Source organism: Lissotriton helveticus, chromosome 1_1 (assembly GCF_964261635.1).
Source record: "Lissotriton helveticus chromosome 1_1, aLisHel1.1, whole genome shotgun sequence".
In the NCBI taxonomy this organism is placed as follows: domain Eukaryota; kingdom Metazoa; phylum Chordata; class Amphibia; order Caudata; family Salamandridae; genus Lissotriton; species Lissotriton helveticus.
In genome coordinates, this window is record NC_136057.1 from 1,322,660,796 (window position 1) to 1,322,687,618 (window position 26,823).

Consider the following 26,823-nt stretch of genomic DNA (forward strand, 5'->3'; position numbering starts at 1 on the left):
TAGTTAATTGGCCAATGCCCGGTGGAGCTACCTGATTGCTATAGAGCAGATGGGTTTTGGGACTTCCCCCTTGACCGTCACCTACCCAGCTGGACTTTGACAAGAAAAAAGGTCAAGAGAGCACAATCCTACGATACAACCGCTTATAGAACGCCATTACCAAGTGGTGCCCGATGATCAAATACGTGCATGGCAACCTACAAGTGACCGTATAGCACGCCGGTGATTCAAATACAACGCTGGGACATATTATTACCCCGGTGTTTGGTGCAACCTCTTTCAGCTCGGTTTGTTGCAATTCGCAGCATGTGTGCGGCAATCTTTCATTGATTCTTATATTATTCTATCGTCCATCTGCGATATATAATGTGACTAAGTACTGATTCTACTATTTTGGATTCATTCTTTCAATTACGGTGATATTGTAAATGTTGACTTTATATGGATATACCCATGTTTTACATGCCCTAGATGCCCACGGTAAACATCTCTATACTGTTATCCATTTTGCTGCACAACCCACATTCCTTCTATTCGAGTGTTTCAGTTGGGGGTTTATGATTACTACTGGAGCTTTCAATCTACTACACATTACAGATGAATTGACATCACATGTGTTTGAGTATTCTTTATATTGAGCCTTGAAAAAGTCTTTGTACTTATCCACAGTACAGACGAAACACGTGTCGGCTGTTTTATGAATCGGAAGTTGTTTCAAGAATAAATAAAGAAAATGATGACACGAAATTTGAACTCTATTTATCTTTTTGTCCTATAACATAAGAGAAGCTATTGACATTATTTGAAGTTACATGTTACTCTAACTGTATACCATATCAGTTGTACATACGGTTGTATCGTAGGATTGTGCTCTCTTGACCTTTTTTCTTGTCCATGTATACACTCGGGAATCTTTTGATTTAACGGGTATTGTTCCTCTTGGTAGTGGGGGACACTGGTCTATGTAGCACTCTGTCTCTAACGTGTGTAGAGATTCCATTTACTATCCAGTACTGAATCTACCTTACCGATAACAGTGTATGTGCGGTTTTTTCTAGAATTTGTTTTGGAAACACCACTACCGTTCTTTGTATACCAGCTGGACTTTGGTCAGTCTTTCCTTCGTCTCTCAGCCTTATCTCCCTCCTACTCCTTTACCCTTCCCCTCTTCACTTTCACTTATCTCGTCTTCCATGCTCACGTAATGTTTGTCTAGCAACTGATGTAAATTGTAACTGATGTAATTTTGTGGAACCTCATGTAAAGCGCTCCGATACCTCCGGGTCTAGCCAGCGCTATATAAAACTCTTAAAATAAATAAATAAGAGGCTGACATCCAGCCTCCCCATAACTTGACGCCTCCCATCACCTAAATGACCCACTTACCTGGTGTAAGCCTAATTCCCTCCAGCGTTATGGATACCTACCAGGACGACGAGTGGGAGGAGATCCCCCTCGCTGCGGTGCGACGACGATTTCTACGCTGCAGTAGACTCATCCATTCACATGTCGGTCACCTAAGCCATGGCCCCGCTTGATGATCGCCTGTCCCGCCAAATCACGCAAGCCTGCAAGAAGCTGGCTAAGGCTGCACATACCACCCCGGCCACCATCCCACCAAGTGAATCTCACGCTGACCACCAACCTCCACCGGCCTAACGCGCCCGAGACACAGGCATAGACACAGACGCGTTTGACCACCTAAAGCAGGCGTTTCTGGCCAATACTGCCTCACCAGTGCACCTCACCGACCTGGGGGATGCCAACAATGATGCCAGTCCATCTCGCCCATGGCGCTCCCCACACCCTCTGCAGATGACCAGGGTCTTTGTGCAGATATGCTCAACCCAGACGACATTCTCCACCCGAGGTCTTTAGACTGGGCCACCTCGGACAAAGTTGCCCAATATGTCACGAGCCGGATCCTCCGGCCGCTAGAGCCCAATGCCCGCAACTGCCTCCGACCATCTTTGGAGGGCAAAGTGGACTCTACTCCTGATATCAGCCCCTGCATGGCCGCGTTCCTGCAGAAATTTGTGAAAGACCCAAAAAAGGGGATCAACAGGTCTTGGCGAGCTTGCCAAGATAAGCTCCTAGACACTTTGGGACCACTTACAAAGATCCTCAATATGGCGGAGGAGGCGAATTCCTCAGGATATGCCAACTGCGCCCTGTCGACTGAGCTGCCCAGGTCCCTGCTCATCAAGGTAACCCCAAGCTGGGAGACCTGGCCGAATCAGAGGCAGGCCCGGTCGCTCAGGGCGGCCTTTATTAAGGAGCTGGGGTGGTTTGTTAACACCATCATGTCCCTGGACAAGGCTCAGTCCTCCATTAAAAAAGTGGTTCACCCTCTGGTTTTCCGTGGGACCAGGCGAGGAAGGGGGCGCTCGTCCGGCCGCCCTAACCAACACAGGGGACAAGGCTCCAACCAAGGGCATTATCAAGACCCGCCAGATTTGGGAATTACTAACCAACCAGAGGAAGACATGGCAAGCAGAGAGGGGAGTGTTCATCCTTCTTCAAGTGGGGGGCCGTCTGGCACATTTTTTCCAGGCTTGGGCTTTCATCACTGGGGACGCCTGGGTCCTCCAGACCATACAAGGGTTTCACACACTTTCACGGGGAGACATCACAACCCGTGCCTCCGCACCCTCTCTGCTTCTCATCGACAGATGCCGCCTTAGTCGACCAGGACAATGGGGCGATCGCAGAAATTCTGCCTCAACCCAGAGGTTATCTGCAACCTCTTTCTGGTGGACAAGACGGAAGGGGGTCTGCAGCCGGTTATCAACCTCTGAGAATTCAACAAGTGGATGATCTACCGCCACTTCAAGATGGAGAGGATTCACCTCCTTCTTGACATCCTCAGTCTTCACGACTAGATATGGCACGCCTGGACCTCAAGGACGCCTACCTTGTGATTCCAATTTCCCCTCCGCATCGGAGGTTTCTACTGTTTTTCTGGAGGAACAGAACGTATGAGATCACCACTCTCCCGTTCGGCCTCTCCTCGGCGCCTTGATGCTTCACCAAGGCCCTCCGGCCGGTCATAGAACGCCTGCAGGCGTCAGGAATGAGGCTCATCGTGTATCTGGACGACATCCTACTGATGGCCCAATGCCCCAGAATACTTTTGTGCCAACTTCAGACCGCGGTCTACCTCCTTCAGAGCTTGGGGTTTGTGGTCAACGAGACCAAATCCTCCCTGGTTCCTGCCCAGAAGATTGTTTTTTGGGGTTTCTTGATCAACTCCGTAGAGTCTGCTCTCAGCCTCATGTCCCAGAAAATAAAGATCCATCACGAAATTCTGAGAGTTTTCACTAAAACCCAGATCTCCCCCTCTGGTAGCTGGCCCAGATAGTCGGTCTCCTCTCTGCATCGATCCAGGCCATTTTTCGGGGACCACTGCACTACTGCGCCTCCAACACCTCAAAGCATTGCACCTACGCAGAGGCCTCTCATACTTGCAGAAGGTGCCCCTCACCGTAGAAGCCAGGGAAGAGCTCCAGTGGTGGCTCATCAATATGGAGGCTTGGAACGGGAGAGCTCTTTTTGATTCCGCGCCAGATATCGCTATTGAATCAGACGCCAGCAGATCAGGGTGGGGGCCCGATGTGGAGAGTTCACCACAGGAGGTGCGTGGTTGCCACTAGAACAACGGTTACATATCAAATGTCTAGAGCTCTTATCGGGTTCGTTCGCGATCCAATGCTGGACCAAGGATTCGATCTGGTCCTGTGTCCTCCCCCGGATGGACACCTTTTCGGCGGTCCCGGGTTGCACGAGGTCGAAAGCCCCCTCTGACCTGGCAGCGAACTTCTGGAAAGTATTGCCTAGACCATGGGTACTCGCAAACATTCTCTCGGGGGCCAAATTTACAGTGTAGTTTGTGGCCGAGGGCCGCACTGGTGGGGGCGGGGTAGGAGGGGGCGGGGCTAAAGCAAAACAAAACCTTGAGACCATGAGGTTGCACACAGGTCCCTGCAGCAGATGCCTTCATCCACTGAGCTACCAGACCCAGCATACATACATCTCTCTCCCTCCTGCCCTCCCTCTCCGTCTCTCTCTCCCTCCTGTCCCCTCTCTCTCCCTCCTGCCCCCTCTCTCTCCCTCCTGCCCCCTCTCTCTCCCTCCTGCCCCCTCTCTCTCCCTCCTGCCCCCTCTCTCCCTCCTGCCCCCTCTCTCCCTCCTGCCTCCTGCCCTCCCTCTTGCCCTCCCTTTCCATCTCCATCTCCCGCCCTCCCTCTCCATCTCTCTGCCTCCTGCCCTTCCTCTCCCTGCTGCCCTCCCTCTACATCTCTCTCTCCTGCCCTCCCTCCTACCCTCTCCCTCCTGCCCCCTCTCTCTCTCCCTCCTGCCCCCTCTCTCTCTCCCTCCTGCCCCCTCTCTCCCTCCTGCCCCCCTCTCTCTCCCTCCTGCCCCCCTCTCTCTCCCTCCTGCCCTCCCTCTCGAACTCTCCCTCTCCATCTCTCTCCTGCCCTCCCTCTCCCCTCTCCCTCCCTCCCGCCCTCCTTCTCTCCCTCTCCCTCCTGCCCTCTCTCCATCTCTCTCTAATGCCCTCTCTCTCCCTCCTGCCCTCCCTCTCCATCTCTCCCTTCTGCCCTCCTCTACCTCCTGCCCTCCCTCTCCATCTCCATCTCTCTCCCTCCTGCCCTCCCTCTCCATCTCCATCTCTCTCCCTCCTGCCCTCCCTCTCCCGCCCTCCCTCTCCCTACAGCCCTCTCTCTCAATCTCTCTCCCTCCTGCCTTCTCTCTCGATCTCTCTCTCCCTCCTGCCCTCTCTCTCTCCTTCCTGCCCTCCCTCTGTCATCTCACTGTGTGTCTGTCTGTCTGTGTCAGCCTTCAGCCCGGGCTGAGACACCTTCCTCAGCGCGCAGACAAAGACAGCCGCACCAAAGTACTTTGCAGGTCTTTAAAAGACCATTTACATGTTTTTGAGGCTTTGTTGTAGCGCCCCAGCATCTCCACTCTGACAATCACCGCTCACACGGCCCCACAGAGCAGAGGTTTTGTTGTATTTCACTTCTTAGCGCCCCTGCATCTCCACTCTGCTCTGTGGGGGCCGGGAGAGAAGTGATTATCAGTCTTAGTCCTCTCAGTCAAGCGCTGCTGCGGCGGTGTTTTCTAACACTAATACATTATTTTTTTAAGCCCAGGTTGGTGTGTCAGCAAGATCCACGGGCCGCCAAGGAAGGCGGGCCGTACTATGAGTACCAAAGATCAGAGAAGATAAGTCTGCCCTATGTATTTGAATTAACGGCTCTTACAGAATCCAGAAATATTGTTCAATAAACACAACTTTGAGCTCACTATCAATCAGGGCCACTCACTGTGATTCGGACACAAGATGCAAAAATATATCATTTTATTTTTATATATGTTTCTCAAATGGTAAACAAAAGCATAATTATACATAAATAACAGGAATTCAATCACATAGAATTAAATAATACGCCCCAGGTCTCCCATTCATTTTTCATTCTTCATCACAGACACATTCTACTAAACTATCATCACACATTCCAGCATTCATATTCTCTTCATACACTCTGAAGTACTTCAGTGCACATCGTACACTAATACACTGAAGTTGTCCTGCGAAATCCACTCCGTGATTAGCTGGGGAAAGAAACGATGGTAATAGCAGGGCAGAACGTAACCACGCCAACGCGCGTTTCAGTGCTAGGAACGATCTACGGCCGCACCTTCATCAGGGCATGTATACGATGGGAAACAGGCAGGGTCAACAAGAAATCAGAACAGCGGCCACTCTGTGATAGACAAAAAAGTACCCCTGGCCTAGACCAACAGATCTCCGTCACGGCGGAGTACTAGGACAATCAAGTGGTGGACTTTCAATCTCACCATTTTCACAACGCGAGTCTGTGGAAGCTACAAGCAGGAGTGCTTGCAGATCTCCAACGCATACGGGGTTCCTTTTTCAGTGGACCTCTTTGCTTCCCGCCTGGACCACCAACTACCCCGATACTTCAGCTGGAGACCAGATCCCCTGGCGTTCCTTCAGGACTGGCGATAAGCAGGTTACGCCTTTCCCCCATTCGCTATGATAACGAGGGCTTCGGCCCAGGTTCGATGCCAGGGAGCGAGCGTGGTGATAACCTCTATTTGGAGGTCGCAAGTTTGGTTTCCAGATCTTCTAGAACTTTCTTGGGATTCTCCAATCCCTCTCCCCCGCTTTCCAGCTCTCCTCCTCAATCCAGACAAGGATCCCCACCTCATCGTGAAGGGTCTCTAGCCCTGATGGCGTGGCGGATTACAGGGGATGATGGATGGTCTTGGGCCTTTCTGAAGCGGCTGAGAAGTTCATGTCCAAGGCCTGGGCCGACAGTACCGTCAAACATTATCTCACCACTTGGAGAAGGGGATATCTGTGTGTGCGTCGGGGTCTCAATCCCGTGGCAATGGATGTGACCTCTATCCTGAATTTTCTGGCCACATTAGTGGAGGAAGGCCTGGCTTACAGAACCATTAATACCATCCGTTCTGCTATTTCAGCTGACCACACCATGGTGGACGGGTCCCAGGTGGGAGAACACCCACTGATCTGTCACCTTCTCAGGGGCATACGCCTCTTTACCTCTGGAACCCAGGTATTTGGCCCTTTGGGACGTTAATCAGGTCTTGAATCTGTCGAGGAAGGAGCTCTCAGCGGAGTTGCCCATGCTCCTTAGCTTGATCTCCTGCAGGCGGGATTCAGACGTCAGGGTCCTGGACGTCTCCAGTACGATCTTCTCCCCTAGGGCGATCCGTAGGCGCACTAAAACTGGCTCCAAGACCATTTAATATCCTGCCTTTCCGGATTCCCCAAAGCTGTGTGTGGTGTCCTGCCTCAAAGCCTATGAGATGTCGGAGGAGTTTCGTCCTTCAGGGGAGCGCCAGCTGCTTATTGCCATCAAGAAGCCACAAAGCTGTCTCTTCCCCCACTATAACCCATTGGGTGAGCTGGGTGATGCAGGAAGCCGGCATTGATTTACGTGCCTTCGGCACACATTCTACCAGAAGGACGATGGCCCCAAAGCCTTTACCCTGGGAGCTCGCCGCTAAGACATTCTGAATGAAGCAGACTGGTGTTCAGACTCTACCTTCAAATGGTTTTACTTCAAACCGGTGCTTGAAATGGCTCACTTGGTGATGAGTAAGCTTTAAAATAGCATAATCCTCGCCTCCGGTCCTGACAGAATGAAAAGTGCCCTAGCTATCCTAAGGGAAAATTTCAATTCTATTAAGGATTCGGAGGCAAGGATTATCCCACCAAAGGTACAACTTCTTTGTAACTTCCCACACTAGTACTGGGGTAAGTAAATGCTTTAGTCCACTTTGCCTTGCCTTGATTGCGCATGTTTTCACTGAAAGCTATTTTTTGTGACTTTTCCTCTACAGGGCTAATCCTTAGCCATGGCTGTCACCTAAACTATGTTGCTTGCTTTCAGCAGCAAATAACAAAAAGCAGGATTCATGAAGCGTCCACGCTGGCTGTTCTCGAGCGACGAAAGAAGGGGAATGGAGAGTAACAGAGGACTATGAAGTGACTGGAGCCCCATGATTGGTGGAGACACTTGGACACTCTGTACATGGACACTACTGTTAAAATGTGTGTCATTGCCAATGTTCCATGGGAATAGTAGTTATTTTACTGATCACTTTAAATTGCTGCTATTCAATAACGTGAAGAAAGAATAGCATAATTCTCGCCTCCGAGTCCTTAATAGAATTGAAACTTTCTGTTACGATAGCTAGGAAATTTTTCGATCATCACGGATTAAGGATTAAAATGCAGGAGTTAAAAAAATTCTACAATTCGGTGTACAGTACGCAACTAGCAGCATAAAGGTTAACAAAAAAGTGCAAGTGCTCAAATATTAAAATCTTGGATATTCAATTGTGCATGATGGTATGCGTGGCAGCATACAAGGAGGCAGGCACGCAACTATAGCACCAATATCAAAATACCCTTTTAAAATGAGACCATAACGTAGTTAATAACCAACATATTTTAGCAATAACACTAACAATTTAACCTTCTGATAAAAGCTACCCAGATGTACTACTTATAAAATTAATTAACTTTAGGTCTAAATGGAACCTATTAGCCTACTACGGCTAAACGGGGCAGCCGGTTACTTCTCTAGAATAGATGTAAAAATTATTTTAAAAAGCTAAATAAATTCAAAGACTGGTTCGGGGGAGGGCATAAGAAAGTTGTGGGCCTCCTCAGCTGTGACCATATCGTACTTTACAAGGTAGATATTTAAGACCATTCTTTCTAAAGGTTGTTGTAGGGGGACAAACAATTAAGACATGATTTGGGTCATGTACACAAGTACCACATAAGTGGTAAAGACTTACCTACCTGGAAAGACCCTCCCAAGCTCGTTACAACCCTTAACCCCTTCCATGCACATGACGAGCTCAGCTCGTCATGCAGTACACTGCTCCTGTGCTCATGACGAGCTGAGCTCGTCATAAACAATGGGATTCATAGAAGATCAGCACCAATGATGAATTGCCTTAGCACTGGTGTGGTTAAGGGAAGTAAATTCAGCCAGAGTAACAGGATTATTCCGCACAGTCCGTGTTGGAGATTCAATATAACGTATGGTTGAGGTTTTTTAAAAACACTACTCCCCACTCACTATAATGTCATTATTGCGCTGCTCTGCGCACAGTGCTGCATCTCTTTAACAAGACAAGTCAAATAGTTTTTTTTATTCTAGTTTCCAAAACTTGTTTAGGAAGAGCACCCATATAATCTTAAAATTAAACAAATTTACAGCTTTCTGGTAGTTCCTCAACAGAACCCTTTTATCCCTTCAAGGTGTCAAAAAATTCTTCATGCATTGCTACCCGTAAAGGGTTCTCAAAACTGATCAATAGTGCATTGCTCCATCTTAAGCACGCAGCCATAGAGAACACGTAAGAGGAAAGTAACCCGAATTCGAGCCGACTCGCCACTATGGGTGCTGCGGGATCCAGATTACACATTTGGCGCCAAATACGTCGCTCTACTTTCTCAAAATTATCCCACTGCTGTTTCATAAGCATAACAACTCTGGAGGTATTTTAATTTAAGGTACTGAAAACATGTAAAAAGTGTCTTTTTCCGCAATGCTTATAAAGTATGTTAATTGCGGAAGCCTGAGAGATCGCCTTGCCTCTACACATTGGTCAATATGATCACTACTGGAGCACGTACTTGTGAAAATTCTCCTTAAGTAGGGATATAACTTCACCACAGAAAGTTTATCATTCATCAGGAACCAGTGCATATTTGTTCCTGATTCTGCATCCCCGATATCTAAAAAACAATGTTACTTTTTGAAATGTATGCATTTTCTTAAATAATCTTCTGAATAACCTAACTTGGTGAGTCGTATTTGGAGTCCAATTGGAGTTAAGTCTAATAAAATGGCATCATCCGCATATAGCAGGCAGCTCAATTTCATAGTTCCTAGTTTTGGGGGGTCCCCTTAGCAAGGCCCTACCCTACTCTGCAAATAACCATTATAAAGAGAAGAGGAGCCAGTAGGCACCCGTGCTTCAGCCAGTTATGGGTCTGCATTTTACTTGACAGGCCCGGAGATCATTCCAGTAGGACCTGAGTCCAAGTGGAGGAATGCAATGCGATGATTAATCTAAGTAGGATCGTGGGTATCCCCATAACAGCCAATTTTCTCCAGTGTCCCCGGACGAAAGCCATGGAGAACTATATAACGGCCGCATTTAACTGAATTCCCTAACTCATAGGGTACTTTTCAATTAATGTTTGCAGGGTGGTACTATTATCAAGGGAACCACTATGTTTGCGGAGCCTGGCTTGCTCTATGGAGACAAAACGTGTTTCCAAAGGCCCAGTCTTGAAGGTGGAGGAGTATGCTCTTGGCAAACAGTTTTCTGGCCGCATCCAATAAGACTATCTGTCTAAAGCTAGCAGGGGAATTTTTTGTGTCCCTTTTTAGGTCCAGACTTAAAGCCCTCTGGGCTGGTCACCCCCACGCACCTCGCACACTCCTCGTGAGTGAGCCCAGGCTGCCCCCCGTTCCCGCCTAGTGCCGCCGCTCGCAGCTGGGTCCTGTGACCCTGGGACTCCGCTGTTGGCGCTCGTGACCCTGTGTCTCCGCTGTTGGCGCTCGTGACCCTGTGACTCCGCTGTTGGCGCTCTTGCCCCACCTGCGCCGCGTCTGTGTTTAAGGTTCCGATTGGGTCTCTTCCCCCAGTGTGTTCTCTGCCCCCTAGCATTTTACACTCCTCGTGCTGTTTCTCGTTCCTCTGTAACTCCGTTTGCTTTGACCCCCTGTGTAGCTTCTGCTCCCTGTTTATTTTCTGTTTCCCCCGTTTTTGTATAATTGTACCCCTGTGACTTGTCGCCCCCGGCCCCGGCCCCTGCCGCGCTTCCCGCCACCTCCCGCCGCTGCCCCCTGCGGCCCCGCCCCTCCCCTCGTCAGCCCTTCCCATTCGCCGCCCCGCTCCCGCCTCCCAGCTGCCCCTCCCTCGCTCCGCCCCCCCCACTCTCCACATATGGAAGAGCGGTCAACGCGCAGCGTGCACGCGCAGCGGGCACGCCGATTGTGCGCCGAAGGCGCGCCAAAGGTAAGCCCGTCCGCGCCTGGACCGCGCCCAGTGCCAGGACCCCTGGCTACCGCAGAGACCAGCCCAGCCGTCGGACCTACGACGCCACCGAACTCCACGCACTCAACGCCGGCCGACCCCCAGGATGCTTCTGAGCCACCCCGAGACGCACTCACGGACCCTTCTGCTGCCACTCCTGCAAGTTCACCTGCACCCGGACCTGCACTACTCCAGCACCAACTAAGACCAAGACGCACAACAGCAACAACCACCTGAAGTGCATCCTGCTCAACACCCGCTCCGTCCACAGACACGCCATCGAGCTCTGGAACCTGCTCGACACCACATCTCCAGACGTCGCCTTCCTCACGGAAACCTGGATGAACGCCTCCTCAGCGCCCGACATCGCCATCCCGGACGGCTACAGATCATCCGGAAGGACCGCGTCAACCAGACAGGAGGAGGCATCGCCATCATCCACAGGAACACCATCCGCATCACGACCATCACCGACAACGCCCTCGCCGAACACCTACACTTCCAGATCCACGTCAACCCCAAGACCACCCTCAGAGACACCCTCATCTACAGACCCCCGGGACCACGCACAGAATTCAGCGAAGACATCGCCGACTTCATCAGCCCACATGCCCTCCTCTCCGCTGACTACATCCTCCTCGGGGACCTCAACTTCCACCTGGAGAACAACAACGACCGCAACACCACCACCCTGCTGGACAACCTCGCCAACCTCGGACTCAAGCAGCTGGTGACCACCCCCACCCACTACGCCGGACACACGCTCGACCCCGTCTTCTCATCCAGCAAGGACATCACTTTCAGCCATGCCACCGGACTCCACTGGACGGACCACAGCTGCGTCCACTTCAGCTTCACAAGGACCACGCTCCACCATCACCAGCAAAAGGCTCCCCGCAGAAGCTGGAACAAGATCACTGCAGACCAGCTTGTTACCTCACTGAGCAAGAACCCGCCCACCAGCACAACGAACCCCAGCCAAGCGGCCACCAACCTCACGAAATGGATCAGCAACTGCGCAGACGACCTCGCCCCTCTGAAGACCCAGCCGAGCAGACCCGGCAGCAAGAAAGCCCCATGGCTTAACGACAAACTCAAGAGCTCCAAGAAGAACTGCAGAGCACTCGAGAAAACCTGGCGCAGAGACCCAACACCGGACAACATGACTGCCCTCAAGCTCGCCACCCGAAAACACCACCAGCTGATCCACGCCACCAAGAAAACCGCATTCAAGGAACGACTGGACAACAACGCACACAACAGCAAGGAACTCTTCAACATCGTGAAAGAGCTCTCCAACCCCAACGCCGCAAACAACGACATCACCCCTTCGCAAGACCTCTGCAACTCCCTCGCCTCCTACTTCCACAACAAGATCGCGGACATACACAACAGCTTCAGCACTCAACCATCGCACGCCGCGACCGAACCACCGCCCCCCACCACCACCCTCCGCGCCTGGACCCCGATCAGCACCGAAGACACCATCCGCACGATGAACTCCATCCACTCCGGATCTCCGACAGACCCCTGCCCTCACCACGTCTTCAACAAAGCCGACGCTGTCATCGCACCCCACCTGCGGGACATCATCAACACCTCCTTCGACAACGCCACCTTCCCGGAGAGCTGGAAGCACGCCGAACTCAGCGCCCTACTAAAGAAGCCATCAGCCGACCCCACCGACCTCAAGAACTACCGCCCCATCTTGCTACTCCCATTTCCAGCAAAGGTCATCGAGAAGACCGTCAACAAGCAACTGGCGGCCTTCCTCGAGAAGAACGGTTCCCTCGACGTCTCACAGTCTGGCTTCCGGTCCAACCACAGCACCGAGACCGCCCTGATCGCAGCTACCGATGACATCCGAGCCCTGCTCGACAACGGAGAAACAGCGTCCCTCATCCTCCTGGACCTCTCCGCGGCCTTCGACACCGTCTGCCACCGTACCCTAGTACAGCGCCTCTGCAACGTCGGAATCCAGGAGAAGGCACTTTAGTGGATCACCTCCTTCCTCGCCGGAAGGACACAGAGAGTCCGCCTCCCCCCGTTCAGATCGGAGGCCACCGAAGTCATCAGCGGCGTTCCTCAAGGATCCTCGCTCAGACCAACACTCTTCAACGTGTACATGAGCCCCCTCGCAGCCATCGCACGCCAGCACAACCTCAACATCATCACCTACGCCGACGACACCCAGCTGATCCTCTCCCTCACCAACAACCCCGCCACCGCCAGAGCCAACCTGCACGAAGGGATGACAGACGTAGCCAAATGGATGTCGAACAGCCGCCTGAAACTGAACTCGGACAAGACGGAAGTCCTCATCCTGGGATCCTCACCCTCCACCTGGGACGACTCCTGGTGGCCCACGGCCCTGGGCAGCGCACCCAAACCAACAGACCACGCACGCAACCTGGGCTTCATCCTGGACTCCTCCCTCTCCATGACCAGACAAGTCAACGCCGTCTCCTCGTCATGCTTCAACATCTTGCGCATGCTTCGTAAGATCTTCCGATGGATCCCCACCGAGACCAGGAAGACGGTCACCCAGGCCCTCGTCACCAGCCGTCTGGACTACGGCAACTCCCTCTACGCCGGAACCACCGCCAAACTCCAAGAGAGACTCCAGCGGATCCAGAACACCTCAGCACGACTCATCCTGGACATCCCCCGCCGAAGCCACATCTCCGGACACCTGAGAGACCTGCACTGGCTCCCGGTCAACAAGAGAATCACTTTCCGGCTCCTCACCCACGCACACAAAGCCCTACACAACCAAGGCCCAGGATACCTCAACAGCCGCCTCAACTTCTACGCTCCCAAACGTCAGCTTCGATCGACCAGCCACGCCCTCGCTGCCGTCCCCCGCATCCGAAGAGCCACCACAGGAGGAAGGTCCTTCTCCTACCTGGCCGCCAAGACCTGGAACTCCCTTCCGACTCACCTCCGCCTGACCCAAGACCACCTCGCCTTCAGGAAGCAGCTCAAGACCTGGCTGTTCGAGCAGTAGCGGACCCCCCCCCCAGGGCCTTGAGACCCCCCGGGTGAGTAGTGCGCTATATAAATGCTTGATTGATTTATTGATTGCTTTAGCAATGCTTGTTTTGTCGAGATATCTAGTAAGCGATCCGAAAAGTCTGCCATGGGCGGATTAGCCACAGTTCATGTGAGAAAGGCGCATGCACAAACCAGCCACGTCACAAACCACCATTTGTCTGTGCCTCATCACACTTCGAGGGCTGCCGCTCCCCCACCTTCAAAGGAATGCGCTCCGCTCCCCCACAGCAATGCAGAGAGCTTGTTTTGCCTTTTCTTTTCCCTTATATTTTCCCTTATTTTAACATTTAGCACTTGCCCCTGCTTCGTGTTCCTTGTTTTTCCCGCAGCCGCGTCAGTTTCATTTTATTCCGTGCAGTCTGTTTAATTTTTCTTACGTGCAGTGCATCCCTACGATCACTTCCCGCTCACGTTTATTTTTTCCCCGTGGCCGCGTCAGTTTCATTTTCTTCCATGCTATCTCACAAGCGCGGCCACTCACTTATTTTCTTCCCTGAGGATTGGTCTATGTATAGAAAAGTAGGGCCAGTGCTGCTTTGAATCAAGTGGCACAGGTGGTGGGGTGGGCAATCCCAGTTAAATTCAGCATGCCAACCTAGTACCAGCACAGCTAATGTCAAGGCACTCAAGAAGATAAGGGCCTGCTTCCCAGCGTCATGCAGTGTCCATGGGTACAGCAGCACAAGCAGCCCCAACAGCACCTACGTCAGGCCCCTCGGGCAGTTTGTACTAGACGGTAGAAGCACAGCGCAACCGAATGCTCCACACTTGGCTACCACCACACACCTGCATCGCACCACCCCCGCAGCTTCATGGGGGCTGCCAGGGATGTCACGGCACCACAGGGCATCACAGTCCATGGCCCACTAGATCACCTCTCAGCACCAGATGTCAGCAGCTTAGCGCCAGCAGCCTTGCCTCTCGGGCCGTAGCCTAACTTCCAGCCATTGTAGATGGGGCCTCCAGTCCTGCCACAATGCTGTTCGCAGTGGTGCCTTCTCCTTCAGGCAGGGCAGTCAGGAAGCACGGGAAGGGACTCTGCGGGCACACATCAGGGCTCATCGTTGAATAATAACCAGATAAACGGGGCAAAGAGCATAGCTCACTTAGAGCACTCCCGCCATGATGGCTGCTCAAGCCACGACCCCCAACCTCCCTCATATTAAATTGTATTCATGTGTAGTGTTATTTAACCTACAGGATTTGGGGATTATGCACTATGGTTTTCCTTACATGATGTTATTGTATTCATGTGTACTGTTCTTTGATACACAGGATTGGGTTATTATGTGCTACTGTTTTCCTATGTGATATTTTTCCTTACAAGGTTTTCCCCCAAATTCTGATTTAACGCCTCAGCGGCCGGATGAGCTGAGGGCTCAGACAGTTTTCAGAACTCTGTTGGTTTCGTGGATGTTGTTAATATCCTGAGTTTTATTTTTGACATTTTGCTACTATGGAGGTGCTCCAATTCACGATTTCTTTTCATGAATTCATTCTGTACCACAAGAGAGAAAAATGTAAGCGAAGCACTATGTAATGTGAAGCAGGGGACAACTTAATCACAAATGTCACTCTGGAAGCCTTGCTTCGCACATGCCCCATTACCACCTATGGGGACACTGCTTTACACATACCAGCTTTCCCACCTCAGGAAACAATCTCAGCGCATATTCAACTCAAAGCACTGTCTGACACGTACCCCTACCACCACCTCTACCAATCTACCGCCCTCACGCCCTCTGCTGCTCTCTTCCACCCTGCCTCCTTCTCCTTCTCCTTCTCCAACTCCCTCTTCTCTTCTCTTCTCCTGTGCTGATCTGCTGCTCTCTTCCACCCGCCTCCTTCTTTAACTCCATGTTCTCTTCTGCTGTGCTGTTATGCTGCTCTCTTCCACCCACCTCCTTCTCAAACTCCGTTAACTTCTCCAGAGCTGATCTGCTGCTCTCTTCAACCCGCCTCCCTGTTCTCTTCTCCCGTGCTGTTCTGCTGCTCTCTTCCACCCCACTTTCTTTAATTCAGTGTTCTCTTCTGCTGTGCTGATCAGATGCTCTCTTCCACCCAACTCCTTCTCTAACTCCCTGTTCTCTTCTTTTCTCCCTCTGCTGATCTGCTGCTCTTCCGCTTCGCCTCCTTCTCTAACCCCGTTCTCTTCTCCTGTGCTAATCTGCTGCTCTCTTCCACCCGCCTCCTTCTTTAACTCCCATGTTCTCTTCTGCTGTGCTGTTATGCTGCTCTCTTCCACCCACCTCCTTCTCCAACTCCGTTCTCTTCTCTTCTCCCGAGCTGATCTGCTGCTCTCTTTCACCCGCCTCACTCTTTAACTCCGTTCTCTTTTGCTGTACTGATCTGCTGCTCTTCCACGCCGCCTCCTTTAACTTCCTGTTCTTTTCTCCTGTGCTAATCTGCTGCTCTCTTCCACCCACCTCATTCTTTAACTCCCCGGTCTCTTCTCCTGATCTGCTGCTCTCATCCACCCCACCTCCTAACTCCGTTTGCTTCTGTTCTCCTGTGATGATCTGCTGTTCTCTTTCACCCGCCTCCTTCTCTAACTCCCTGTTGTCTTCTCCTGTGCTGATCTGCTGCTCTCTTCCACCCCGCATCCTCCTTTAACTCCCTGTTTTCTTCTCCTGTGCTGATCTGCTGCTCTCTTCCACCCCGCATCCTCCTTTAACTCCCTGTTTTCTTCTCCTGTGCTGATCTGTTGCTCTCTTCCACCCGCCTCCTTTAATGCTCTCCTCTCTTCTGCTCTCTTCCACATACATCCTTCTCTAGCTGCACACACATACACAACCACGCACGCACACACATCCAACCCCACACACAAAACTACACACCCACCCACACACAAAACCGCCCTCACTCTACCGCTGGCACCACCACAGCATCACTATGCGCTACCACATAATTCAGGGGCACCACAGCATCACTATGCGCTACCACAGCATCACTGAATGCCACTGCATCACTTGTCCATCACTCAGCGCCACCACAGTATCAATCTGTGCAACCATTCAACAACAACTGATTCAAATATGTGTTCTCAATGTTTCAAGCTTTATTACAAATGTCACAAAAAGATTTTAATATTTCACTTCTGTTCTTGGATTTGTCACAATAAAATACACTGAATAATCTTCACAAAAGTTATTTACAAAAGTTTAAGCTATTGCCATTATAAATTACAATAACTTATTTAAAAATTAATTGTTTAAAGAAATTAAAAGCCATTGTTATTCGTAATATCAATACATCTAAGTCACGTAAATACAACACATGTTGCATTACAAATGGTATAGGTGTCACATTTGCAAAAGTTAAAAGTATTGGCATTGTAAATGACAAAGCTATTAATTTCGCTATTTTCAAAAACACAAATAAAAAATGTGTCATTTACAAGACCAATAGCTCAAACTTTCCTAATACGAGACCTATTGCATTGCAAATGCTTGTTATATAATGGGACCACAATACTACCCTTCCAAGACAACGGAATGGTCCCATGTATATAGCAATAAGAATACAGGACACAAGAATTGTGCACATGCTTCTCCTTCCTATTCAACTATAGCTAGTGGTGCATCATCAAGGCCCATCGCACCCCAGTGAATGCCTTGCCCCCTTAATGTAACCCGCTATTTCATTACAAAAGGTGGAGCCATAATCGCTCCCCACTGAGGAGTCAAATACTAAATTCCACCCAGACGAGGGATTTAGTGCATATAACTGAGAAATGTATATGGTCCATTCTACATGGGTTTTGCCTTAGCTCTGCCACACAATTTGGTTATGAAGGCCCAATATTTACAAGTATCACCAGACTGTGCAACCTCTCTCAATTGTATCCAATTGGCATCTTCCACCCCTCTGCGCTCCAATGCCAATTTTCTTTTTCTTGCCTTTTTCATCTATTAGTTTCCTGAAGTCTGGACATTAAAGACTGCTTAAATTGGCGTTAATCTTACGATTTGTATTTTTTCTCTCCCATGATTTAGCCACTAAAGGATTATTGATGCTAACTTGCTTGCACAAAAGCTAATTAGGGCCAATATCCTCTCAAACCTGGATATGGGGTTTTCCTGACTAGGGCCAGGATACGAGTGTTCAACAATCCTCCTAAAACATGGGAGGTTTGTTAGACCAAAAAGTACGCCCCGTTAATTCTGTTGTATAGGATGCTTTCATCCATTAGATTCCAATGTTCCAGCGACTCGAGTTCCAGGTTAATAACTTCTGACAGAACTCCATGATCGCTCATGTTTGTAGGCAGTACCTTAAATTGTGTACATGCACCAAAGAATTGATAGGATACCACCATATAGTCTATCAGTGAGTGCCTGTGTGGGCCATGAAAGGTGAGACAGGAGAATCATCTGGGAATCTGCCATTCAGCAGCACAAAATCACAAATTCTCAGATTATGCAAGAAAGACAAACCCCGGCTATCTGATCTAATATGGCCAGGGAATAGGAATTCAGGGATGGACCATACGACCTTCAACTAAGGTTAGAAAAAGTCAGAGTAAAAGTTTGAGATATTAAGGTTAAAATCACCCACCATCAATATTGAGGTACAATATTCGGAGATACTAGTCTCATGCACAAAGAAAAAAATAGATTGAACCAGTGAGTCTGATGCTTCCCCTGGTGAAATGTATACATTTGCCAAAAACAGTGATGCAGTCTGATCTAGTATACCTATCCCTGGCCTAAAATTCACACCCATGCAAAACTTGAAAGGACAGAGAAAACCACAGGATTCCAATTTATAGCGCGGCCGAGTAAAATGGTTAGGCCACAATTAGCATGACCTTTAGTTGAAGGTTTTGATGCACAACAATACACAAAAAGTTCTCGAAATCGAAATCCATGCAGCTCCATGTTTCCTGGAGACAAATTATTTTGGGATTGTGTTCTAATAAGGAGTTTAATTTAAGATTGCCATTTCCAACACCGGCTAGGTTCCAAGACAAGATTTTTCCCAGTGGGCTACCTACGCAACATGGGGAGCTTTGTATTTTCTTTTGAGCCGTTCAGCGAGCCTGCTACCCAACTCCACTGGGCAATCTCTTCATCCCTGTGGGTTTGATGGATCTTTGAACCTCTGGTCCTATAATGTTGATTTCTCTTTTTCCTAAAGAACTACCCACTGAAATGTTAAGAACTTTTGGATTTATAGTATTTGGGGTACGGCTACTAAAATCTAGATAGATCAACTTGATGTCTTTGCTTATTACTAATCTTAAATCCTCTATTTCTGATGGCAGGCGCAGCAGAGAGCTTCTGTTGATAAAGCTGATTTGGTATCAAATAGGGAATCAAATATCAAAATGTGTTACTTGCCCATAACTGTGTCCAGCATAGGTCTTATCACTTACCATTAGATCAGACCCAAATGCAGACAACTTCCCAGTACAAGGAGCATGGTCTAAACCCCTGTACGAGAGCATCCCTTGCCCGGGATCAATCCGTACTGTGAGAGTACCCCAGCCAGTAAGCATGGAAGGGACATTATCCATGGACCGATTTAGTTCTGGCACAACAGCATAAGTTTGAGCTATTAAGTTTCAGGAGTTGTGGTCTTTCTTAATTAGTCGGTGCGCTACATCCATTTTAAAATTCTCCCATGTGTTTTCTGCTCCCCCCAATTAAATGTTGTAGTCCCTTTATCTTCCTGCCCTTCTACCTCCCCTAGTTCCTTCCAAGAGGGGTCAGCTACTATAGAGCAGGGGGTGGGAGGATTTATCTCTGAACGCCCCAACTTTTGGCCGCCGTCAGAGACTGGGGGCCGCGAGTCCTTCCTACTTTGAAGCGGGTTTGAGATGTCTGGCTCCTCAAATGCCATAGGAAACCGCTATTTTTTATTCTTCTGTTTTGGAATGCACCGAATCCTGTTCTTCCATCCTCCGACTTTTTAGTCCATTACTTTCTTTCGGGGGGGGGGGGGGGGGGTGTGGTCTCTGTCTGTTGGCGAGGCCGGTCGGACAACGCCATGCACACCACCATGTTTCTCCGAGGCTAAACATAAATGCCTCGGAGAAACCACCGGCATTTTCAGGATTGAGGAGCGTGTTTTTCGTTCTCTCCTCTTCCTATTGGCTGGAATGTAAAATTCCAGCCAATGGGAAGAGGAGAGAAAGAATAAAAAGAAAACACCTAATCCCAAAAAGACGGGGCTTAAACGGACAGACGCCCCTCTCCTCCAATGGCTGGCCTCCATTTAGGAAGCCAGCCAATGGAGAAGAGGGGCGGGTTCAAGCCCCACACTCTAAAAGCTAAGATCGCCCCTGCGAGACTGCGCAAGCGCAGCCTACGCAGGCCGAGACCTAAAAAAGATAAAAGGCGTCATGATTTGACCAATGTTCCCAGTCTAGTCTTTCTGTAAGTACACAATGAATGACTGACTGGCTTCGTGGTTTTTAACTCACATTTGCTTGCTTTCTCTTGTTTTAGACTGTCTAGCTTCAGTTCGTCCCTTCCCTTGACTAAACCCTATTTACTGTATTCTTCCACCAGTACTGAATTTCTGTAAACAGACCTATAAATCTAGTCACATTTTCTGTGCATTCAATAAGGTCAAATGTCAACATCTGTCTTCCAGGGAGCTGGTTTTTACTTTTCTGACTTCAAAGTGAGAGGATTTGTGCAACAATCCTGCAGGGTACACAAAAACGTCTAGGTATCCCACCTAGTGTCATGACGTGGCGTGAGGGTGGAGTGCTCACCCTAAGTAGACTTGTCACTTGGCACTGGAAAGGAAAAGTTTCCTTTTCTTTAAATAACCCAACAAACTTTAGCAGTGTCATGCTTCATCACTGGGTTCACCCTGACTCCTAAAGGTCACGTGGACTCAACCGTGTTTAAGGGAGCTCTTAAAAGAAAGGTGCTAGGGGGCGTAACTATAGATTAAAACTTCCTTGTACGCTCCAAGGTATCCCTTTATTAGTGGGGCATTCAGAGATGATAAACCTAATTATTAAGGGGTGCTTAGGATACAATGGTCCTCCGACCCGTAATTATCTCTGCAGGGTACCCATGTGAGACTAAGGTTGCAGGGTGTTTTTTCTTCTAGATGGCTATTTAGGGTGTGATGTACAATGGTCTTCTGTTTACTAGCATAAAACAAAATTTACAAATCTGTAAATGAACTGTGCAGATGTTTCAGAATATGGATAGCACAAATTAAACATTTTATGGTCATTCTGAAGTGTGGTGGAAACATTTCAATACGACCAAAACAAATCAATACTCGAGGTGGTGACATTTCCACACATGATCGTGTATGTGCTGTGTACTTTTATCAGTAAAACTGTACAACTGTGCAAATGTAATGGTCATTTCAATTGAAGATGTGTTGTCTATAATGGCAGTGTGCTTCCACACCTTGCATACCCCTTCCCACTCTGCACCACTGCACAATACGCTACTCCACGCCTCAACTACGCCAATGCACTCTATTATGCACTGCTGCACTCTTCGACGCTGCACTCTACTCTGAAACAATCTACTCTACGCCATTCTACCCCACTCAGCGCCACTCAACTGCAATCTACTCTATGTCACTGCACTCCACGCCAATAGATTACACCAATCTATTCTGCACCCTTGTACTTTATACCACTTCACTGTATTCCACGATACACCAATCTATGATGCTCTGCTCTATTAAACTCTACTCATTATGACACTCTGCAAGCTCTACGGAACTCACTCCATGCCACTATATTATGACACTACTCCACTCTGCCACTCGATTAGGCCATTCCACTCCTGTACTCCTCAACAATCTACTGTGCTCTACGTCACTCTACTCAACACCGTCTATGCCACTCTGCTCTAAACCACTCCACGACACTGTCACTCCACTGCACTTTATGCTCTTGCACTCTATGACTCTACTCACTCAATGACACTAAACCACTCTAAGCCACAATGCTCCATCCCACGACTTTACACCACTCTGCTTTACAACACACTCCTCTTTACCCTACTAATTTTTAGCCACGATGATGTATAACATGGCTAAAATATATTGGCAAAGCCAATATCTCTTGCATAAGTAAGACCTGTTGGCTTTGCCAAAGCTTGAATCTTTGGGCCAAAGAGAGGATTGTTGAAAGCAACAGCGCACGCGCGCTCTCAGGCGAGACCTAAAAGTACTTTAAGATAACACTTAGATTTTTTACAAACTGAGATAACAAATAGAAGGGATGTTCCAGCACCGTCAGGCCATACCGAAAAGCACAAACCTGTATCATTCAAAGCATTGACGTCTGATAAATGTATGCATTTTCTGTTGATCAGCCCTGCAGTTTTTCCCGTGTTCAGAAGAAACAAGATGTGCACATTTCTGCCTGTAAAGCACTAGCCCAAAGTCGGTGGGAGTCCTCCAAAGTGGCTAGGTAAGAGAGTAGGAAAGGACACCCTCTATAAATCAGAATTCAAAGTTAAGTGATACCACCTGGAGTCCATGTAGTCTACCTCAGCACCCAGAGACCAGTTTTCCAATAATGGTATTGGTGTTCGGTTCTATCTAACATGACAAATTCTGGGCAAATCACCTGAATTTACCTGTGGTTTGAATAAAAATTAAAGCAAAGGTAAAACACTGGAAATCATAGCTGTCAGCAGGCACTATGTGAAGAGGATGAGTTTCAGTCAGTGTTTGGAATTCAAAAGCCAACGTGTACTGGGGAAAGAGAAACTACAAGTAAACCAGTGATACTCAAAGTACAGCCCTCCTAACCTTTAAATGCGGCCCCTTGGTCAACAGCAGCACTAGGCTGACATTTACTTTAATCAGCCCTAACATTAAAAAGATGTTAAATAAACAGGCAAGCATTTGTATTCAGGTTAGTTGAAGATATAGAAAGGAAGTAACTTCCTTTCTATATAGTAGCACCAAATAACTTTAAGAACCCTTTAATTTTTAAAGACCTCTTGCAAAAAACCTATGCAAATATGACAAAGCTTTTTCAAAATTCAAAAAGTGTATATTTCATTAACATGCAGCTCACCTTAGTACATCAGTTTATATCAGTGCATTGAGAAGTGTTTTTTTGTGATAGCTTTCAAACATTAATTTAATAAATATTCATGCTTCCTTCGACCCAGACAATCGCAATAGTGAACTAAAAGGACAATTACTTGTTATGTACCCTCTATGGGAGGCATGGGTTGCTATTAAACATGGACAGCATTATAGTTTATGAAAACATACACAGGAGGTGGTTTCGTACAGCGCACCTCCTGAAGTCATGAAGTCCTGTATTTCAAAGTCCTCTTATATGTGATAATGCAGAAAAAAGAGGGAAAGTGAAATAAAACAATTACCTAGAATCACAAAAAGTGGGGGAGCTGGGAGTGAACCCAGGTTTTCTGGTTTCAGAATATGCAATTAAGCCACTGGGTGTGCATGCGTCACTTGCTCTACACCCAACCTAGAGTCCCCAACACCACCACCCACCACTGCCACCCTGCTGGCAACAATGCAGCCCTCGGCAACACCACAGGCAAAACCGTTTGGCCCTTGGGAAATTTTTTTAAGTACCCATGAAGTATAGGATGTTTAGCAGTGATGCCAAAAAACTATCTGGCTGCAAGTGACCTAGATGGCAGCAGTGCTGCCAGGTACTCTTCCACTTACAGTTAGTATCACTCACCAGGTCTCAGCAGCCCAGCTCATTTCATACTGTGATAAAGTACCTCATGTTTGAGAGGTTCCAGCTGCAATAAAAACTGTTCTTGTAAAGTGCTCGGAGGTTAATTGGAAACAAGTCTGCACTTCATGGAATATCTTGGATGGATGTCTTTCAGGTGGACGCCCCTTGCTTGAGGGCCGTTAGAACACACTCAGGCAATCTTATATGTGTGATCTCGAAGCTGGGGTCTCACATCTGAAGGATAAACGAAATCTGCCCAATGCTGTCTGGAGCGCACATGAAATGAGAGTGACAGTGAATGCAATCAGTGGTAAGTAATTGGTGAACGTGTAGCACTTTATGATTTTTTTTTTCTTAACTAAAGATCATCGCAAGGGCTTAGTGGAATAGACCTAAAAAATGTTAGCTACAGTAGTCAGTAGAAGGATACAAAGCCAATCAAACGGAAGCTAAAAAGGTTATGCTGTGGAAGCGGGACAAACAAGAGAAAGGCAAGCCATTGAATAAGAGTCAAGCAAACGGGTGCAACGATAAAACAAACTTGTTGTAACCAACAGACTGACGGGAAGTTAACAATAGATCTCTCGAACCAAACAGCTTGCGCTGCCTAGGAGAGACATACAAAGGAGGCCAAGTATTTTATTGTGCACACTGTAAGGTTTTTTGTCAAATATATTTGCACATCACCTCTAAACATACACAACTAGCAGCAAATGTACACCCTTCCACAAAGGGTAATTTGCTGAAAGCAACCTTAAGGATTAGATTTAAACTAAAAACACACGCAGACAGAGCAGTTGTGGATCTCCAGGCACTAATGGACTTTCAAAAAGGCATGTATTCAATCTAATGTTAACATCTGAAGATTGCACATACCTGACAACAAGCGTGTTGATGTTGAGATACTTGTAGCTCATAGGGACGAGTCAGCAGATTAGTCTTGGTCAAGCTTAAAAAACTACAATACAATTTCAAATATTACTTCAAGAAAAGTCCCTAAAATCCTAAAACACTCATCTCTGTTGCAAGAATCATGAAAGGACTCAAGACCTACATCTCTTCACAATCTCCAACTAAATGAAGGCAGTACCAATGACCTTTCATCTCCATGGAGTAAGGTGGGATGAGGAAATGTTACAATTCTCACTTGTCAGGGCTCCAAAAGATAAAATATGAGACCAAGGAGAATAAAGTATAATTAATGCACCCAGTTTTCGATTTTTACAGACTGAAAACAATATATTCTGCCGTCTGTAAATCTGGAATACAAAAAATATGTTTTCTTCTGGAGTATTCTCGCTACGGTCAACCATGTGTGCTAGGACAATAGCTGAGCAGACAGTGATATTACAAACAACAACAAAAAAGATTTCCTACTGCTGCTTAAATAACTGCAGCAGCAAAGCAGTTTAAACTGCACCACAGCGCAAATAAAAAAAGGACTATCGTACTGTAAATAGCTAAAACCAATTGGACAAACGGGAGTAAACATTTGCTTTTTAAATACACAAGGAAATATACCCATTGCAAAACAAATATGGATAAATATAAAACGAGCAAAAAATAAATATGGGTGGACATGTTAAAAAAATAAATACCATAACCGGAGCCTCTGTGTGTATATAGAGTTCAACCAGGTGTGTGTTCTTTGTTGATCAATATTGTGGGTACACCAAGAATGCTCCAGACAGGGGGGGAAAAGTCATTCCCAAGCAACCCTCATTCGATTTTAGGTCACATACGGTATCGTAGCACTTTCGCAAATAAGTGTCGAACCATCACAAGAAACCAGGGAGCCGAGGCTAAAAAAAGCAGTGACTAAAAAGGCAGCCGAAGCTAAAAATCCTTGTGACTCACGAATATTTCACATTCGTCATTGTATCACTAACACATGCATAGAAAGGAACCCTTGTAAATTAAAATAACATACATTTAAAAAATCTGAACATTCGAAGAACAAGCTAGGAGGGTTTCTTGACTGGTCGCAGTGACGGATAGAGGATTAACCCCTAAGCCCCCACCCTTCCGCGTAACCGTGTTCACGACAGGAATAGTGCAAACTACAGAGGCACAGCAATGTTGAATACTTAAAATGTACAGCATTGAAGGCGAGCCGCACTGAAAGAAAAATACTAAAATCTAGCACTTGGTCCCGAGTGCAGCATCCGCTGTATGGCACTTGTTGCATAAACTGCAGCCGTCATCAATTCTTCCCTCAAGGCCCCCACACGCTGTCTTTTCTAATCAAAGAGATGCGAAAACAAGGATAATTCAAACCAGTCATGGACCGAACATCGGAAAGAGAACTATGGGAAGGGGGGGGGGAGCGAAATGACCGGGCATAGTTTCGCATGATACTCCTTATCACAGACTTACTATGCCGATAGATGTTTCCTACCTCATATCTGACCTCCGTTGACCTCGTATGATGTTGCCATCTAACGAGGCTCACTCTAGGAGGGCAGGATGTATGTGTATTGCGCACACCCCAAGGTACCCCACAAACGCAGACATCCCCGACTGGATAATGTACGCTAGTACTTAAGGACGGACCTGAAACACTCACTCCCTTCGATGGGGGAGGGGGCGTGGGAGCATCCATCGCATGACATGTTAATGACTCGTCATGGTACAAGCAGACTATGTGGGGTGCGCTACCCTGCAGGAAGAACCTCTTATCTCCGGTTGTCTTCCACCGGCAAAGGGAAGTCTTCTGGGGCCTATAATTAAGTAGAACCCCCCCCCTAGCAGGATGACTAAACCCCCCCCAACCCAGGGACTGGACGTCACGGTTCAAACAGCAAGGTCTATCTGGAGGGGGGTCTTCATCCACAGCTTTGGGGCGCGGCCCTCAGAACGACGGATTTTCTAGGCGGAGGAATCCTGTTCGATGCCGCGCTCCCCCACACCCATCCGGCCACAAGCAGCCCCAACACGCGCTCACCCTGCTCCGGCGGCGCGGGCGCCTCGTCCCCGCAATCGGCTATTGTCGCCGTCGGGAGGGCGGTGGAGGCGGCCATCTTACAGCCTGGCACGCGGGGGGAGCCTAAGGAGGAAGGGGGCGGTGTGACGGAGCAGCGGAAGAGCACGTACAGCGGCACGTTGCAGCAAGATGGGTGTGGGGATGACGATAGGGGGCGGAGCCAATTGAAACCAGTAACAGAGACACCACTGAATGAAGAATGAATTACTCTGCGGCCTACTGCAAGTAATTCGTCACCCCGTGATGCAGGTGCTGCGGGTCTATCTTGGCAAAATCACGCCCCACAGCGGAGCTCAAGAATAATGCGAGTCTCTAGAACTAGGGGTGTGGCCGTCAATAATACAGCCGATGCATTCTGCTGCAAAAAAAACCTTGAACGTAATTGCCTTTCCAGTTTGCATGAGAACCCTTGCTACGCACCGTCGTGAACAATCCTGCATTATAACACGAACGTACGTTATTGTCACAAGACCACACCTGCATATCTATCATCTGTGTC

The 26,823-nt window shown here is 48.4% G+C and overlaps 1 protein-coding gene across 12 annotated transcripts in view; it reads right to left on the minus strand.

The window, feature by feature from the left end:
- Window positions 1-26,823, minus strand: part of WIZ (WIZ zinc finger) — a 731,163-nt gene that overhangs the window by 232,350 nt on the left and 471,990 nt on the right. For 2 of the 12 annotated variants that reach the window (XM_078682042.1, XM_078682033.1), the window contains exon 1: window positions 26,286-26,441. The exons of 8 other annotated variants lie outside the window; for them this stretch is intronic. In XM_078682042.1, coding sequence (XP_078538168.1) covers window positions 26,286-26,361 — 76 coding nt within the window. In that variant the 5' untranslated portion in view covers window positions 26,362-26,441. Of the gene's footprint in view, window positions 1-24,217; window positions 24,301-25,739; window positions 25,761-26,285; window positions 26,442-26,823 lie in introns of those variants that run through there. 2 more of the 12 variants (XM_078682061.1, XM_078682052.1) reach the window with 2 other exon arrangements.